Source organism: Acanthaster planci, linkage group LG12 (genome assembly GCF_054643075.1).
Source record: "Acanthaster planci isolate LZ-2023a linkage group LG12, COTS_SCS, whole genome shotgun sequence".
Taxonomy (NCBI): Eukaryota; Metazoa; Echinodermata; class Asteroidea; order Valvatida; family Acanthasteridae; genus Acanthaster; species Acanthaster planci.
Window position 1 is genome coordinate 11,203,196 of NC_141788.1, and position 15,430 is coordinate 11,218,625.

At 39.7% G+C, this 15,430-nt stretch overlaps 1 protein-coding gene across 1 annotated transcript in view; it reads left to right on the forward strand.

Annotated features, from left to right (window-relative positions):
• LOC110980152 (pikachurin-like) overlaps window positions 1–15,430 on the forward strand; it is an 85,363-nt gene that overhangs the window by 38,837 nt on the left and 31,096 nt on the right. The window contains exon 4 of the mRNA XM_087144559.1: window positions 323–524. Coding sequence (XP_087000685.1) covers window positions 323–524 — 202 coding nt within the window. The remainder of the gene's footprint in view (window positions 1–322; window positions 525–15,430) is intronic.

The window sequence follows — 15,430 nt, forward strand, 5'->3', positions numbered from 1 at the left end:
AGTGGGGAGGGGTGTTCTTTCCTTATAAGAAGACCATTTTCCATGGCCAAGAATAATTATTACATTGACCTTGGATTAGTGCACCTCTTCAACAAAGAAACAATGAAGATTTGATTTTTAAAATTTGAGCATTGAAGTTACTGCAGTCGACAAGTATTGAGTTTTTACCCTCTGCTTGTTTTCAGAACCACCTTTTACGTATAACACATGAATACATACTCTTCACATACTGCAAAACTTCTACATGTACATGTATGTATCTGACCTCAGCAACACGCATGCATACACTTGCAAGTAATACTCTTACTTTTCCCACTTGCAGCTGTTGCCATCAAGTTCCCAAGTTTTCAGAGCCATTCCTACATGGAATTTTCGACACCATTGGGCCTGTACAGGACATTCCAGATCAGGGTTGACTTCAAGCCAGAGATGCTGGATGGACTGCTACTGTTTTGTGGTGAGAAGAACAGCACAGATGGGGACTATTTCTCCCTCGGTCTTGTCAATGGCAAGATGCAATTCAAGTAAGTTAGTTGAGGATACTTCAATGATAAGGTTTTCCCCTGAAACGATTCGTTTTGTATATGTTCGTAAATGTCATGTAAATTTATTCAGGGTGGCAAAAACTATGAACATTTCCAGGTGTACATGTACCCGTATATCATCCAGTCACCACTTGTTATCATACTTCTCAGAAATAAGTGTTGAAGTGAACAAATCTCTATCGGAAGAGATGCAAATCCATGAACAAATATATTGCCCAGCTGACAAATCAACGCTGGCAAAATACTGGGTTGTATAAACAGGGGACTCTGTGACTTACATCCAGCCACAAGCAACTGTGACCTGCCTCACAAAGGGATGAAATACAGTGCAATCAAAGAGTGGCCAACAGCCCCAATGCTGTATCCTCCAGCACCCTATATCCCTTCATCCTCTTCCATAATAGCTCAGCTATCCCCTGAGGCTGGTGTGACTGAGTTGAGAGTGCAGTAAGGATACTGTTACTCATAATACAAGTAGCCATACAAGTTCCTTGGCATTCCCATGGGGCCTGGAGATAACATTGATGACATCAGTAGTTGGGGGGAAAGCAATCCTGTGGGAGGTTTGCCATGCTACCATAAACACCCACAGAATGCAAGACCAGAAATTTGTTTCTTAGGCTCCTCCTTCCAAGTTTTTAATATCATAATCCGATAAAAATGGGGCTATTTAGTGGAGAGCAGGCCCTCGGGGCCCACATTGTAGACGGATAGGTAGGGGGAACTTTTGGGAAGAGGCAAGACAACCGTATTTCGTGGCCTTATTTTGACGAGATATTGCTACAGCATGGCATAGTTGGTAGAATTGTGTGTTGTACCTCCTTGGGCACTTCATCTCTGCAGATTACAGCCACTGATAAGTCACATCTCATTTCCCGTTGGTTTGTTGATGCTTTGCAATTTTAGATTTTTTTCTTTTCAATTTGTATTTTCCCGTATGCCAGCACAGTTGTTTTGTTGGTGTCCTATAAATTGGCAGGTAAAGATACAATTTCATCTTGGAAGATTTTCTCGGTTTGCTTGAGGCATTCCAGTAGACACAAGCTACTGCATTCGTTATTACAGAATTTCAAGAGTTTGAATATGTCATTTACTTTTTAAAAAATGTGTCTAGTTTATTCTATTGTTTGAATTACAGTGCATTTAGTGATGTAGTATTTAATATTTTAAAATGTATTGTCAAGATTAATTTACACTGTAAGTATGGCACACATTGTCCCTTTGAAAGGTGGAGGAAAGTTTGTTGGGGAGAAAAAGTCAGGAAAATTTTTGGAGAAGTTCTTTTTTGTTAATTGCTTTTTGGTAAGGAGAAAATTAACACCAATCTAATACTAATAATAGAAAACTACATGTACTAGAAGGAAATCAGCACATTTTTGTGCTGATTATTTTGAGAATCAATTTTGAATGAAATAAGTATTGCCCCTTGAATGCACAGGCTAATTGAACAAGAGGAATGGAAGAAGTTTGTGTGTGAAGAAGGCAGATGATTGTCTTCAATGAGTAGATGCCGATAGCTACAATTTTCAGTGTTCTTTCTTGGCTGTGCAGATGGTGGAGATAGAGTATCGGATTCTAGAGGTGCCCCCTGTGGGGATGCTTTTATCTCATTTAATTTGGCGCAGAGATCTTATTGATGCCTCACTGGATGAGTCTGTTACACAGAGACGTCATGTGAGGTCACTGACAGCTACAATCAAGGAGCAATTAGAAAATTCATGTGAATAAAAACCCAGGTGATGGAGGAAGTTTAAGCAGTTAACAAGGATGAAATACATGTACACATACAACAAACTGTACTGTTTATGTATATTTTGTCAGTGTTGCACTTGCAGATGCATGCGTAATGAGTTGTAATCAGAATATTTTTTAAATGCAGGATGTTGATTTTGTGGAATATTAATACATTTATTAGTGGTTAAACCAAAGGTCCCAGAATACCGGGTACATGGAAGTAAGCATTAACCACATGCTGCCAGGTGTATTGTATTGTACATGTACATGTACCAGTACATTGATTTTATCATGACCTATCAGTACATGTATATACATGTATGTATCACCACTTAATAGACAGATGCATTTCTCCCCAAGTCTATTACAGATGCCTGGAGAAATGAACATTGAGGTAGAAATGCACATGTAGGCTTCGAAGAAAGAAATCCCAACTGCAGGGGTTGACAAATTTTGGCTCAGGAAATACACTGTGCTTGTCGGGGACTTGGCTTGAATCTAGCGCAGTGCTTGCCCAGTGCCCACCCAATCTGCTTGGTTGTCCTACGGGATGGAATGGAAACAATGCAGTTGTCCTGCATTTCTTCCCTGAACTTTTACAGGCTGTGCATTCGACACCCTAACACATTGACCAAGATGACCCAAAATAAAATGTACCTGTAGCCTACATGAACAACTACCAACAATGCATTCTTAAGGAGTGTGTTTATGTTCAGCCAAGATTCAGGAAACTGACTGTGCAATGTACATGTACATTAAATGTGGTTAATCCAGGTTTGGGGTCCAAGGGGCAAATTTCAAGTTTTCTACAAATGACTGACTTTTTTTTTGCCCATAAAAACTAATGTACATGTAATCTTCAAAACCCCCCTCCCCCAAAAGTGGTACCGGTTGTACCATTTCTAAAACGCTGATTCTTTGAATTCCTAAAGAAAAACAAAAGATGTACATGTACATGTCTTCCTTCTTACATTACACATGCACAACATCGGCTGATATTGCTTGGATAAGAATATCAATTTAGGTGAATAGAAAACTTTTAGTTTATCATCAGTACATGGATTATTTAGTTTCAACCATAACAAAGATATCAGTTACTTATGGAGACATCAGTGCTGTGGATCATCCAATCTTGGTTTGATCCAACCTGACTCATTGCGGCCTGGCCACAGTGCCAGAAATCTCTCTTAACACATTTTCAATGCAACAGCTTACACATGTACATGTACATTGTAATGGAGGTGATTTGCAATTGATTCATCTTTTGTGTTTGTCCAGCTTTAGCTTTTTAATGAGCTCCGTGATAGGATTGGTTCAGTTACAGTAACAGGTAATGGTCCAGACATGTCTGGTCTTGTGGTCAAGAGATTAACTTGTGAATTACTGCTCCTGGTATACTTACCAGGTACATGTAGCCAGTGAATGTATTCTCCATTTTGGCTATTTGGCCTGCTAATAAGCAGGGCATTGTTCGGGACACTGTTGATCAGCTTGCCATTATGCCATCCTCATGGTTTTCCAAGTTTGAGGATTTAGCTAATCTTTAGCTTTGAGGAGACAAAATTTCATAGGGGATTACCTCACACCATTTGTAAAGATAGATGTCTAGCAAGCTTTATTATAGGGTTAACTTTTCATTGTGTCCAAAAAAGCCAGCTTACAGAATCCAAAATGTTGTATTCACCCAGCTGATTGTTAGTAGGCCTATGCACTCTGGTCACATCTTAAGCAGTTAGATATCAGCGGGCAGTGGCAATTGACAAAAGCTTTACAGACATGTACCAGTACATGGAAGCCCTACCGTAGTTTTGAATATGTGATGTTTCTTGGGAACTGACCCATGCAAATGAAAGAAAATTCATGCATGGTCAACTAAGGCAGTTGGCTCTGGTACTGGTACATCCTAGAGCTGGGTCATTTTGGACCATCTCACAGCTGGGGGAGTCAGTCCCACCTGAGAACCCAGCTATCACACGCAAGACCGTGTTGAAGCTTAGCTTGCCTAAAAAGATGGTACTCATCAGCAAACATGTTAAGTTTGAATTCAATATGACCTAGGGTTTTGATGTCATGGTCATTTGACCTCAAACTTGTAGGCCTGCATACCGGTACATTGAGACACAATGGAGAAAGTATGGATTCCTAGCTACAAGAGTGACATCAAGTTGATGTGAAACTGACTGCAAGATGCTACTGAAAAACTCAATGCTCGGCATTTGTAAAACTACTGGTACACTGCAACAATATTACAGAAAATGTTGAGGGTTTCAGAGTTAAAGGCCTTTAATGCAGTAGATACTACATGTACATGTATAACTAAGCACACCAACTTACTTAGAAGAACTTAATCAGTTTTATGTGATATTGCGGCTTATGTTTCGAAGGGCAGTTTTTACCTTTAACATTTATGTATGATTTTCAAATTCAAACTACAGCACTTCATACATTTTTCCACTCAGGAGCTGAAATGTGAACTAAACCATTCTGTCCCAACTCATATACATGTATCCTATTCTTGCGAAATGCCCCAGTTGGGGAAAAAGCATGTTTTATGTACATCATCATGCATGTGTTCATCCGAGAATACTTGGTTGAGTCATGATGTGATTCCTTCTCCACATCATCTCAGCATTTTAATGAGCTGCAGATGGGATAGAGTGCAAACTCAGTATCATTACTGACATTTGCATGCAATTCAGAAGGCTTGGAAGGACAAGGCTTTGGGAATAATGAAATACCGGTGGTTACTGTGCTCATCATCAAAAAAGGAAAATAATGAAAGGATGGCATAGGAAGATTTTTCCTTGAACAAATTGCTTAAACAATTTAAATCATGATTTAAATCAATTGATTTTTTTAACATTGATTTAAATCAGTATTTTATATGAAATTGTGAAATTGGCAAAGATGTGGCAATTTTTCCATTTTTTTCCACTCAGATATAAATTCTACCCCGTTTTTCATATTTTAAACAGCAGATGCACTTCTGTGAGCCCTTTATTAACTAGAATATTGATAAAAAGTACAGTATGGGTGCACACACAGAACAAGCAATCTACATCTAAGTTGGCAGAGAGCTTTTGTTCAGTTCATGTCATTTGTTTTGGATTTATTTTACTTGATTTCAATTTTCAACCTCAAAATTTCAAAATTTAACATGGTAAAGTGTCAGTGCACAACTATGCAATAAAATACAGTCATTGGTGTAATCAACTGGTTTTCATTTATTTCTTTATATTCTTGGGATTAGAAATGCTGGTTATTATGCAATGAAACCAAAACTTCACGTTGTAAACAAGCTAGTTTTAAATAAAGGCATAGGCATCACTCAATAAAGCATGCAGAGAAATAATATCAGAAAAGAAGTCATAAACATTGTAAAAGACACACACATTATGTACAGGTATACACTTGTCAAGGGAAAAATAAGAATGCCTTTGTATTGGTAAAATAGAATCTCCATGGATCACCTGGGTAGGCGACCAGTAGTATTACTACACCCTGAGATACTGGTATAAAGCAGTCCGTATTTGTTTTATAACACCTCTCCCTTAGATTCTACCTGATTTAAGCAGTAAATGATTCATTTGATCTAACTGCTTGTAAAAATATGTCAATTTGTAGAAGAAATGTGTGCAAAATGTACAGATACTTTTCCTAACAACCTCTTCATAAAATGTCTTAACCCAGATCTGTAGTGCTAGCACTTCAGAATGAGCATGATGTGCATTGCGCACACCAGTATGCTCGGCTTGGGTGGTATTTCAGTATTACCAAATACCGCATTTTTTTAAATACCGAACAATACCGACTAACAATCCTTGTATACCGGAATGCCTGCTAATTTGGAATTGAATTTCAAAACCAAAGTATTCTGGCTAATTTGTTCAGAATGTTCCCACAACCTTCTTAAGATGAAAGCAGAAATTATATCCGCAACATTGACTATATATTTCATGGTTTCAGTCACCCAGCATCGCGATTATAATGTCTCTTTTGGTGAGGAGATAAGACACAACGTGATACTTCAGCATGCAGCCATTATCCACCTGTCAAAAGGTTTTGTTTTCCTATCACCATGGGTGAGTTTGCAGTTTTGGAATGGCTTGTAGGCAGTGTTTGTTGTATTGCTCATGACTCATATCACAGCCCTACAGCTTGGAAAATTAAAATCCAGCATGTCTTCCGTGTCCATGCTGGACTTCCGAAGATTTGTATTGGTGGATCAGAAAATGCGAATGCTGCTTGTGCCAGCCTTGTGTGCTGTTTGGGTCTTTTTGTCCTTTATACACAGTATGTACAAGTACTGTGTGAAAATTTGTCTAACCGAAGCCAGGAATGTGTGTTATAAACTATAAAAGGATTCCATAAATCTGCATCTGTTCGACATCCACGGCAATCAAGGATCTTTTTTTATTGTTCTCTCATTCGTTCCAACCACACGAAAAGAGAAGCAAACCCGATTCCTCACTTGCCACTGCTTGTATTTCAGTTTTTCCGGAATATAAAATTAGGACAATATGGTTGATCAAAAAGATGTCTCGGTTATGATTAATCAAATACCTTGTGATCTGTTTAGAATAAACTTCACTGTCATAGGACAACATGTTTAATGTGCATGTGATATTTAAAAAAGCAAATACATGTGAAAGCATCGATCCAGGGATTTTTAAAAGACTTTCAATCGCCATGGATGATGACGAAGCCAACAGTAACTAACCTGCATGCACATGTAGGCCTGGATGTACCTGCAAGAATGTGAAGGCTCATCAACTAAAGCCCCCATCCATGGAAGTAGTCTTTCTAACACAAATTATGTCACAGAGAGACATTTTTATTTAATTTTTCGTCCGTCTTTTGATTCTTGACGCAAGCTGCATGACACAATTGATCGATAGTCCGTGTTCACTCACCCACTGCGTCATGAAGGTATATTGCCATTAGATAGCTGTGTCTTGCCAAATGTGCATCTTGAAAAGACACAGTCTCATTTGCGGGTACGCTAGATCTTTTTGCAGCTATATGAATAATTCAGTGTTGGGCGATTAGTTTGTCTCTTAAGATGTGAGAATAGTCAAGCGAACTTATCTGTGGTGTATTTTTATTTGAATTGGAATGGGAATTTTTGTTTTGGTGTTTGTGTAATCAATGTAAAATAACATTGATTTTTTTAAATCGTGCTCTACGCTGTCACGACTGCAGGAAACAATGTCTGTATATCACGTTGTAAGCATGCCTGATGCATCTGGAGAGGTGGGCAATAAGCCTCGTACTGCGGCTGGAAATTTTGTGGAAACACACTCGCTTGAGTACAAGCAGTACAACTTCAAATTAAATTCATGAACGCAGAAAACACAAAGACATGAGATAAGTTTTGTGAATGAACCAGCAGAAAAACTTGTGACGGCAGTGTTTTTCGACTTTCAACCATAGAGCTGTATGCATGGAACGTACATGTACGACCCTTTTTTAGCAGGAACTGTACATTGACTGGTTGCCGCATTTCTATCATGCTTTCTTTGGCAACGGTTCAGCCCTGCGGGAACCAGTGTGGTACACTGCACTGCACTCATGTTTTCACCACCGCAATTTGCAAACACTTTATAAATGGGTCATCAACAATGGTTTTTTAGGCAACGCAGTCACGGAAACCTTTCGTTGCACCAGGAATTTCGTACATTTTGCTATAACAGATTTTCTCCCCGTAGAAATGTGCACGTTTTCACCAGGACCACAGATTAGTGTTTGTTATAATGGGAATTTTGTTATAACTGATTTCGTAATAACGAAAGTCAACTGTAATTGCTTGCCGGCCGCGCTGCAGAATTTCCTGGAAGCCACCTTACTATTGCACATGCGCAGTGTTAGGGTGCTGCTAAGAGGAGCAGCCACAAGTGACCAACATGTAATCATTACAGTAATGCATTGTCTCAGCGAGTACAAACATGACTGTAGTACATGTGCAGATTTTCACACAATAGGAGTGACATCATAGATAGGAATCACAGACGATGAATCGGTATTTGAAACACCGTTCGGTTTTATTATTCTTTCACATACATGTAAATAATTATTAAACTTCAAATGGAAAGATAAATATTTACAAATAGGTCATTTTGGATACATTTTGTGGTAAATTTTTCAGCATCAGGGAGACATTGGCTTTTAGGGAGACATTTCAGTGTCTCCCTATTTTCAAACTACCAGAAGGAGCCCAAATTTTACCATCCATAGTTTGAGAGATGATAGATAAGGGGCTAAAATGAAAACATACAAAGTTTCGTTCAGATCAGACTGGGGAATATTGAATTGTGGGACAGTAAAGTTGGAAAAACTGTGTAGCTCTTTTAGCTGCACACAATAACATAGCAAAAATAGCAAATGTTATGTGACTGGATCTCGGCCAATCAAGATACATAATCTGTTGGTGAGGTGTTATAATCAAGTTTAGTTCCCTGAGTTACAAATGTATTGAGAGTTGACAAACCAGTTCCTGAGGCAAAACTGAAGGAACTACCGGTAGTTTGTCAACTACCAACACCGGGGGAGCTAGTTTGTCAACTACCAACACTGGGGGAGCTGGTTTGTCAACTGCCAACACTGGGGGAGCTTGTTTGTCAACTACCAACACTGGGGGAGCTAGTTTGTCAATTACCAACACTGGGGGAGCTGGTTTGTCAACTACCAACACCGGGGGAGCTTGTTTGTCAACTACCAACACTGGGGGAGCTGGTTTGTCAACTGCCAACACTGGGGGAGCTTGTTTGTCAACTACCAACACTGGGGGAGCTAGTTTGTCAATTACCAACACTGGGGGAGCTGGTTTGTCAACTACCAACACCGGGGGGGGAGCTTGTTTGTCAACTACCAACACTGGGGGAGCTGGTTTGTCAACTGCCAACACTGGGGGAGCTTGTTTGTCAACTACCAACACTGGGGGAGCTAGTTTGTCAATTACCAACACTGGGGGAGCTGGTTTGTCAACTACCAACACCGGGGGAGCTAGTTTGTCAACTACCAACACTGGGGGAGCTGGTTTGTCAACTGCCAACACTGGGGGAGCTTGTTTGTCAACTACCAACACTGGGGGAGCTAGTTTGTCAATTACCAACACTGGGGGAGCTAGTTTGTCAACTGCCAACACTGGGGGAGCTGGTTTGTCAACTACCAACACTGGGGGAGCTAGTTTGTCAACTGCCAACACTGGGGGAGCTTGTTTGTCAACTACCAACACTGGGGGAGCTAGTTTGTCAATTACCAACACCGGGGGAGCTAGTTTGTCAACTACCAACACCGGGGGAGCTGGTTTGTCAACTACCAACACCGGGGGAGCTGGTTTGTCAACTACCAACACTGGGGGAGCTGGTTTGTCAACTACCAACACTGGGGGAGCTAGTTTGTCCACTACCAACACCGGGGGAGCTGGTTTGTCAACTCCCAGAACTGAGAGGAGCTAGTTTGTCAACTCCCAGAACTAAGAGGAGCTAGTTTGTCAACTCCCAGAACTAAGACGAGCTAGTTTGTCAACTCCTAGTACTGAGGGGAGCTAGTTTGTCAACTACCAACACCGGGGGAGCTGGTTTGTCAACTACCAACACTGGGGGAGCTGGTTTGTCAACTCCCAGAACTGAGAGGAGCTAGTTTGTCAACTCCCAGAACTGAGAGGAGCTATTTTGTCAACTCCTAGAACTGAGAGGAGCTACTTTGTCAACTCCTAGAACTGAGGGGAGCTAGTTTGTCAACTCCTAGTACTGAGGGGAGCTAGTTTGTCAACTCCCAGAACTGAGGGGAGCTAGTTTGTCAATTCCCAACACTGAGGGGAGCTAGTTTGTCAACTCCCAGAACTGAGGGGAGCTAGTTTGTCAACTCCCAGAACTGAGGGGAGCTAGTTTGTCAATTCCCAATATTGAGGGGAGCTAGTTTGTCAACTCCCAGAACTGAGGGGAGCTAGTTTGTCAACTCCCAGAACTGTGGGGAGCTAGTTTGTCAATTCCCAATACTGAGGGGAGCTAGTTTGTCAACTCCCAGAACTGAGGGGAGCTAGTTTGTCAATTCCCAACACTGGGGGAGCTAGTTTGTCAACTCCCAACACTGGGGGAGCTAGTTTGTCAACTCCCAATACTGAGGGGAGCTAGTTTGTCAACTCCCAATACTGAGGGGTGCTATTATCAACTATCAACTCCTTATAGTTGTTTTACCGCTTCTCGGAGTCAGACATACTCAGTTGCCATTCAAATGTTAGGAGAAAGGGAAAGGCAGTGTTACCGGTATGTTCAACTCATATAGCATAACTGGGGCAGTGCTTGTGCGTGCATACTTCACCTGGGGACAGATCCTCATTACCTGAAAGCAAAAAAGCAAGTGGTACATAACGGTGAATGTTCCTGTTAGAATACATGTATGTATGGGGATGCCAGTATTATATTCTGCGGATTTCACAGATGGAAACATACTTGGTTACCACAAAAGAATGGAATTCTTCTTTCATCACATACAAGTAAAATAAATGAAACTCTCGAAATAATGGAACAGGTTTTCCTTTCCAGTCTTGATTAGCCATGTGTTTCATGTACTTCAGTACATTTTAACCTTTGAACTTTTACATAGTACTGTAGTATGGAAGTTTGGGATTAACACCAGTTATTTTTCAGGCTTGCTGCTTGATGTGTGAGCAACATATAAGCTGCATAGATGGTAGGTACATTTGGATATCAGTTTATGGGTGATGACGTTTAGAAGTTGGTTACATTGAATAGAGCATTTAAAGGAGCATAGAATATGTACATGTATTTTCATTTCTTATGTCGGTACATGTAGCTTGTAAATGTATTTTGAGTTTGCTTCTTTGAATAAAGGCTTGACTCAGTTACATTTTTCCTCAAGTGAAAAAACTGCCACTGGAAATAAGCTTTGAAAATTTTGTTTGTGCATGACACAATGTTTCAACCAACATTTAACAATTATTGACCGGTGTGATGTGGGATATGATGTTTTGAACACCCGAGGGATGCATAGCACTGGAGGCGAAGCCAAGGGCACTATGTGTGCCCAAGGGTGTTCTAAATGTCATATTATGCATCACAGCAGTCGACAGTTGTTTTTGTCATACCTCTGTCATGTAGAGGCTTACGAATTTATCCAAAGTAACCAGCTCTAAAGTTCAGAAGATGATAGGCCTACTGTCAAACTGTATATTTAACATAACAGACATAAATGATATTGTCTGTGTATACAGTTTTCGCACCTCCTTTAATTGCATAAACTTAAATGTGAAAATAGTGCAGGTACCAGTGGGTATAAGTTCACATCATGTAGTCTGGTTGGCAGTCCCTGTGTTACCTTATATGCTGCTGGGACGGGAAATGAGTCTGTTATTGAATTCCCTGGTAACCTACTGTATGAACAAAATGTATCATGGGCACTAAACAAAACTAGCTAAATGAGCGACAGTGGTCACTTCGAACATCACGAAGCTCTTCTGTCTGGTGTGCGTGCACATGCTATCGGCAGAATGGGATGTCTCATGATGATATGCAGACATATCTCCCTGTCGTGTTCATTCTGGGTCAGTGAGCAGACAGTATCCAAGAGAAAGGTAGGACAGTTATTATTGATGGCATGATTCTGGTGTACCAAGGTTACAGATGACAGTAATTTCTCTTGTGCAAATATATTTTAAAAAATGAAGTTTAAGTTTTTGAAATGTCAAGTACTTGTTTCACACTTTGTGAAGGCATGTTACTTGGAAACACAATTCATAACTAATGACTTAATTTGGGAATCAGTATTGAACATAACTTTCTAGTCACTCAGTATAGTTGATCATCATTGGAGACTTCCCTGATGGTGCTGTTACAATGTACAGGTGTACATGTACACATACGCCTGTGGACTTCAGTGTCTACAAACCTCTGTTAAAGTGGCAAGGATGTGAGGGTCATACCCCTGGAATTAGGCGGTCTGGAATTTCACTCTTCGTTGAGGGCAAGGGCTTTTTATAAGAAAATTGAACCATGTATCTCCATGAGGACAATTACGAGGGGAGTGGACAACCGTCTACACTGTAGAAGTGCAAAGATGCATTGTATGAAATACATGTAAATATGAACTACAACGTAATGTCACTAAAATCCACATCACAAACTTTAGAAATAATTTTGATACTCAAAACTCTAATATACAGCAGCAGTTAAACTGTAAATTTCGGACCTGTGATATCAAAACTCTGTGTGGACAAGACATATGTTGCAGTTGTTACTTGGATTCATTACATGTAGCTTGTCTCCAAAGTGCTTTTTTTCCCCTGAGACGATTTCTCTGATGTACAAGTGTGTACAGTGTAGGAGGCTCATGTTTTAAGCAATGAATGAGAAGTCAGTTAAAAGGCTTACCAGGCTTGTTTTACTGTCTCGTTACTTCTCTAAAACAAGTTGTACAAGAAATATGTTTAAGGAAGTTATAAAAATAACCTCTTTTTAATGTGTAAAGGAAACAGATAAAAATAACAAAACTTACAATTTGTCCGAAATTACCGTAGGTGATAAAGAGAGAATCTTACAAAAGATCCTCTGGCCTACTCCAGCTTCCAGTTTAAAATCTCACCAACACCATGTCTCCATAATATTTCAAGAATTTTGTCCGAGTTAATTGTGATAAGTCTCACTGTATTTGTGATGCTTGTGAGTTGTCATCACTAAACGCACAATATTATTTCCACACTATCTATTCCAGTGATGACCCCAAGTTTGCAACTATTTTAAAATAAGAGACCACCAAATTAAGGACAAGGGGAACATCAAGTATATTAAAACACTTATACATGTATTTACACTAATAGTATTTACACACTTTACAAGAGAAAAAACAAACTCCGGAGATCTCGAGTCAGTTACCAATCTCTTATGTTCAGAGTCAGATCTCCCCTCAAATCAAACTTCGCCTGTACATTCCCAAACTAATTTTGAACAGCATGAAAAGTAGATTACTAAAAACACAAGCTTGTTCTTTTCGAAAAGATTAATTATTATATTAAGGGCAGGTTACTCCCTCGCATGTGGCGTGCAAAGGTCCTGCATCAAGGTTGGCCTTCAGTGGAAATTGTCTCGACAAATAGGTCCTTGGTAGCCTTGTTCGGATGAAGAGTTGTTCCTGTGTGAACAAGCTCACAAAGTCCCTGGCTATTGGAGCGAGAGGGAAACCTTAAACCTAAGGGGTACAGCCATCTATATCGGAACAATTTTAAGAAAAATACGTACAAGTTCTAGGGCCAAAGTAATCAAAATACAACCAACCATTTTAACAATGATAAATTAATACATGTGACGTCTTCAACATCGATTTCTTGTCACTTTTTGACAAAATACAGACAGTGATTTTGATAGGGCATCGATCTCCATTTCATTCTCAAACACTGAATTTCTACACATTCAACATTTCCTTCTGAAAAGCCAATATGGTGAACTTTCATGAACACAATAATTTGGTATTTCTCAAGTCAACTTAATTCATTTTCAACATCTAAAGGGTTAATTAAGACACAAAATCATGGAAATTTACGGTTATCCCACTGTGATCGATTTTAGGACAGTTTCCAGGAAATCAGGACCAATATACATGTAATTAGGATCGATTGGCAACAACGTTTCAACAATAACCATGGCCGAAAGGTTGTATAATGCCTTAGCGACGAAAATCGTGTTTCACTGAATACAGTAAAATAGAAAAATGCATATTTCACGTCTGGGACGATCCTAACATGAGTATAAAAACATCTGTTATGCTATTTATTTAAAAATGATTAGCTAGATAAGTAATTTAACTGCATTATTTCAACATCACTATCACCAAGCCGGATGATTTTTGGTAAGGTCGTTCGTGTAAGGTTTTAAATCAGTTGTAGTCTAATTCTGCTCGCACATAATCATCATACTTCACTTTGACACTGGAGCATTTGCTCCAAGTGGGCAACAATCTAAAATCCCCCAGTCTGACATTCACATTTGTTGGTCTCAGCTAGGGACATCACATTTTGAAGAGGTATGCAGCTACCAAGGAATCCTTTGGTTAAAGTATGGAAGGAAATTTCTCACGCAAATGCTATGGAATGATAAACTGACGTGTGCTGTATGCTCCTCAGTGTTCAGAGAAGTGTATTTGAGTTGAACAGTTTTGACTGCTTATGAAAACTGATTGACTCATTCCACCCCGGGTTGTTTCGGTTGTGTCCAAACTAGGAGAATGACCTAACCTCTAAGGCACACATCCGATGCTAAAAGTTCAGCCACATCGGGCTAGTATGAAATTGGAGAGAAAGTGGTACAGTGTAATCCATTTGAACAGATGTTGAAGAAGTCTGTTTTGGCCCAGATTCCGATAATCTGGAAATGCCACGTACACTGTTATTAAATTTGGGAGTTGCCGATAGCATTGGTATGATTTGAATATTATTCCCTGCAGGAGTAAACCAGTGCTGCGTCTGCAATGTAGGTCAGCAAAGGTCAAATATAGTTAAATACAGTTTGGTTCTGTCCATGGGGCAGTATCTACCGGTATCCATACTGTAGCTGGATAGTGCCGGGTAACACATTAACAGTAAATACTGCCTAGATGTTATGTACCCATGCCTCTTGAGTGCATGTACTTCAGGTCTTTCAGTTCTTTCTTTTTTTATTTTGTTTCTTTTTTTGATTGGTGTTGTTTTGGTTCATTTTTCTTTGATTTGTTAAGTTACATTGTTAAGTTGTTTATTTCTCGTTTTTTTGGGGGGGAGGTTGAGGTGCAAGGAATAACATCGGAAAGTTCTGTTTTGTTGTGCTTTCATGTTACCTGGTTTCTGAAGGTGAATCAGACAAACTGCAAGTTTTGTCTGCTCATATATGTACGTACATGTACAGTATCTGTACACATACAGTGTACATGTATGTGTGTAATTTATTCAGAAGACCGGCATGCCTGATGGACAAAAAATGTTACGGGTACTAGCTGGGATCAGTGATACATGTAGGTGTACATCCAGAATTATTAGGCTGTGGTACAAGTACCTCAGCCTAATAAATCTGTCATTAACTCATAGCACTGGCCTCGTTCATAGCAGTAAAGTTCATTAAGGGGAAGTTTCATCAGACTTGCTTGCTGGCATTCCTAAAATTTTC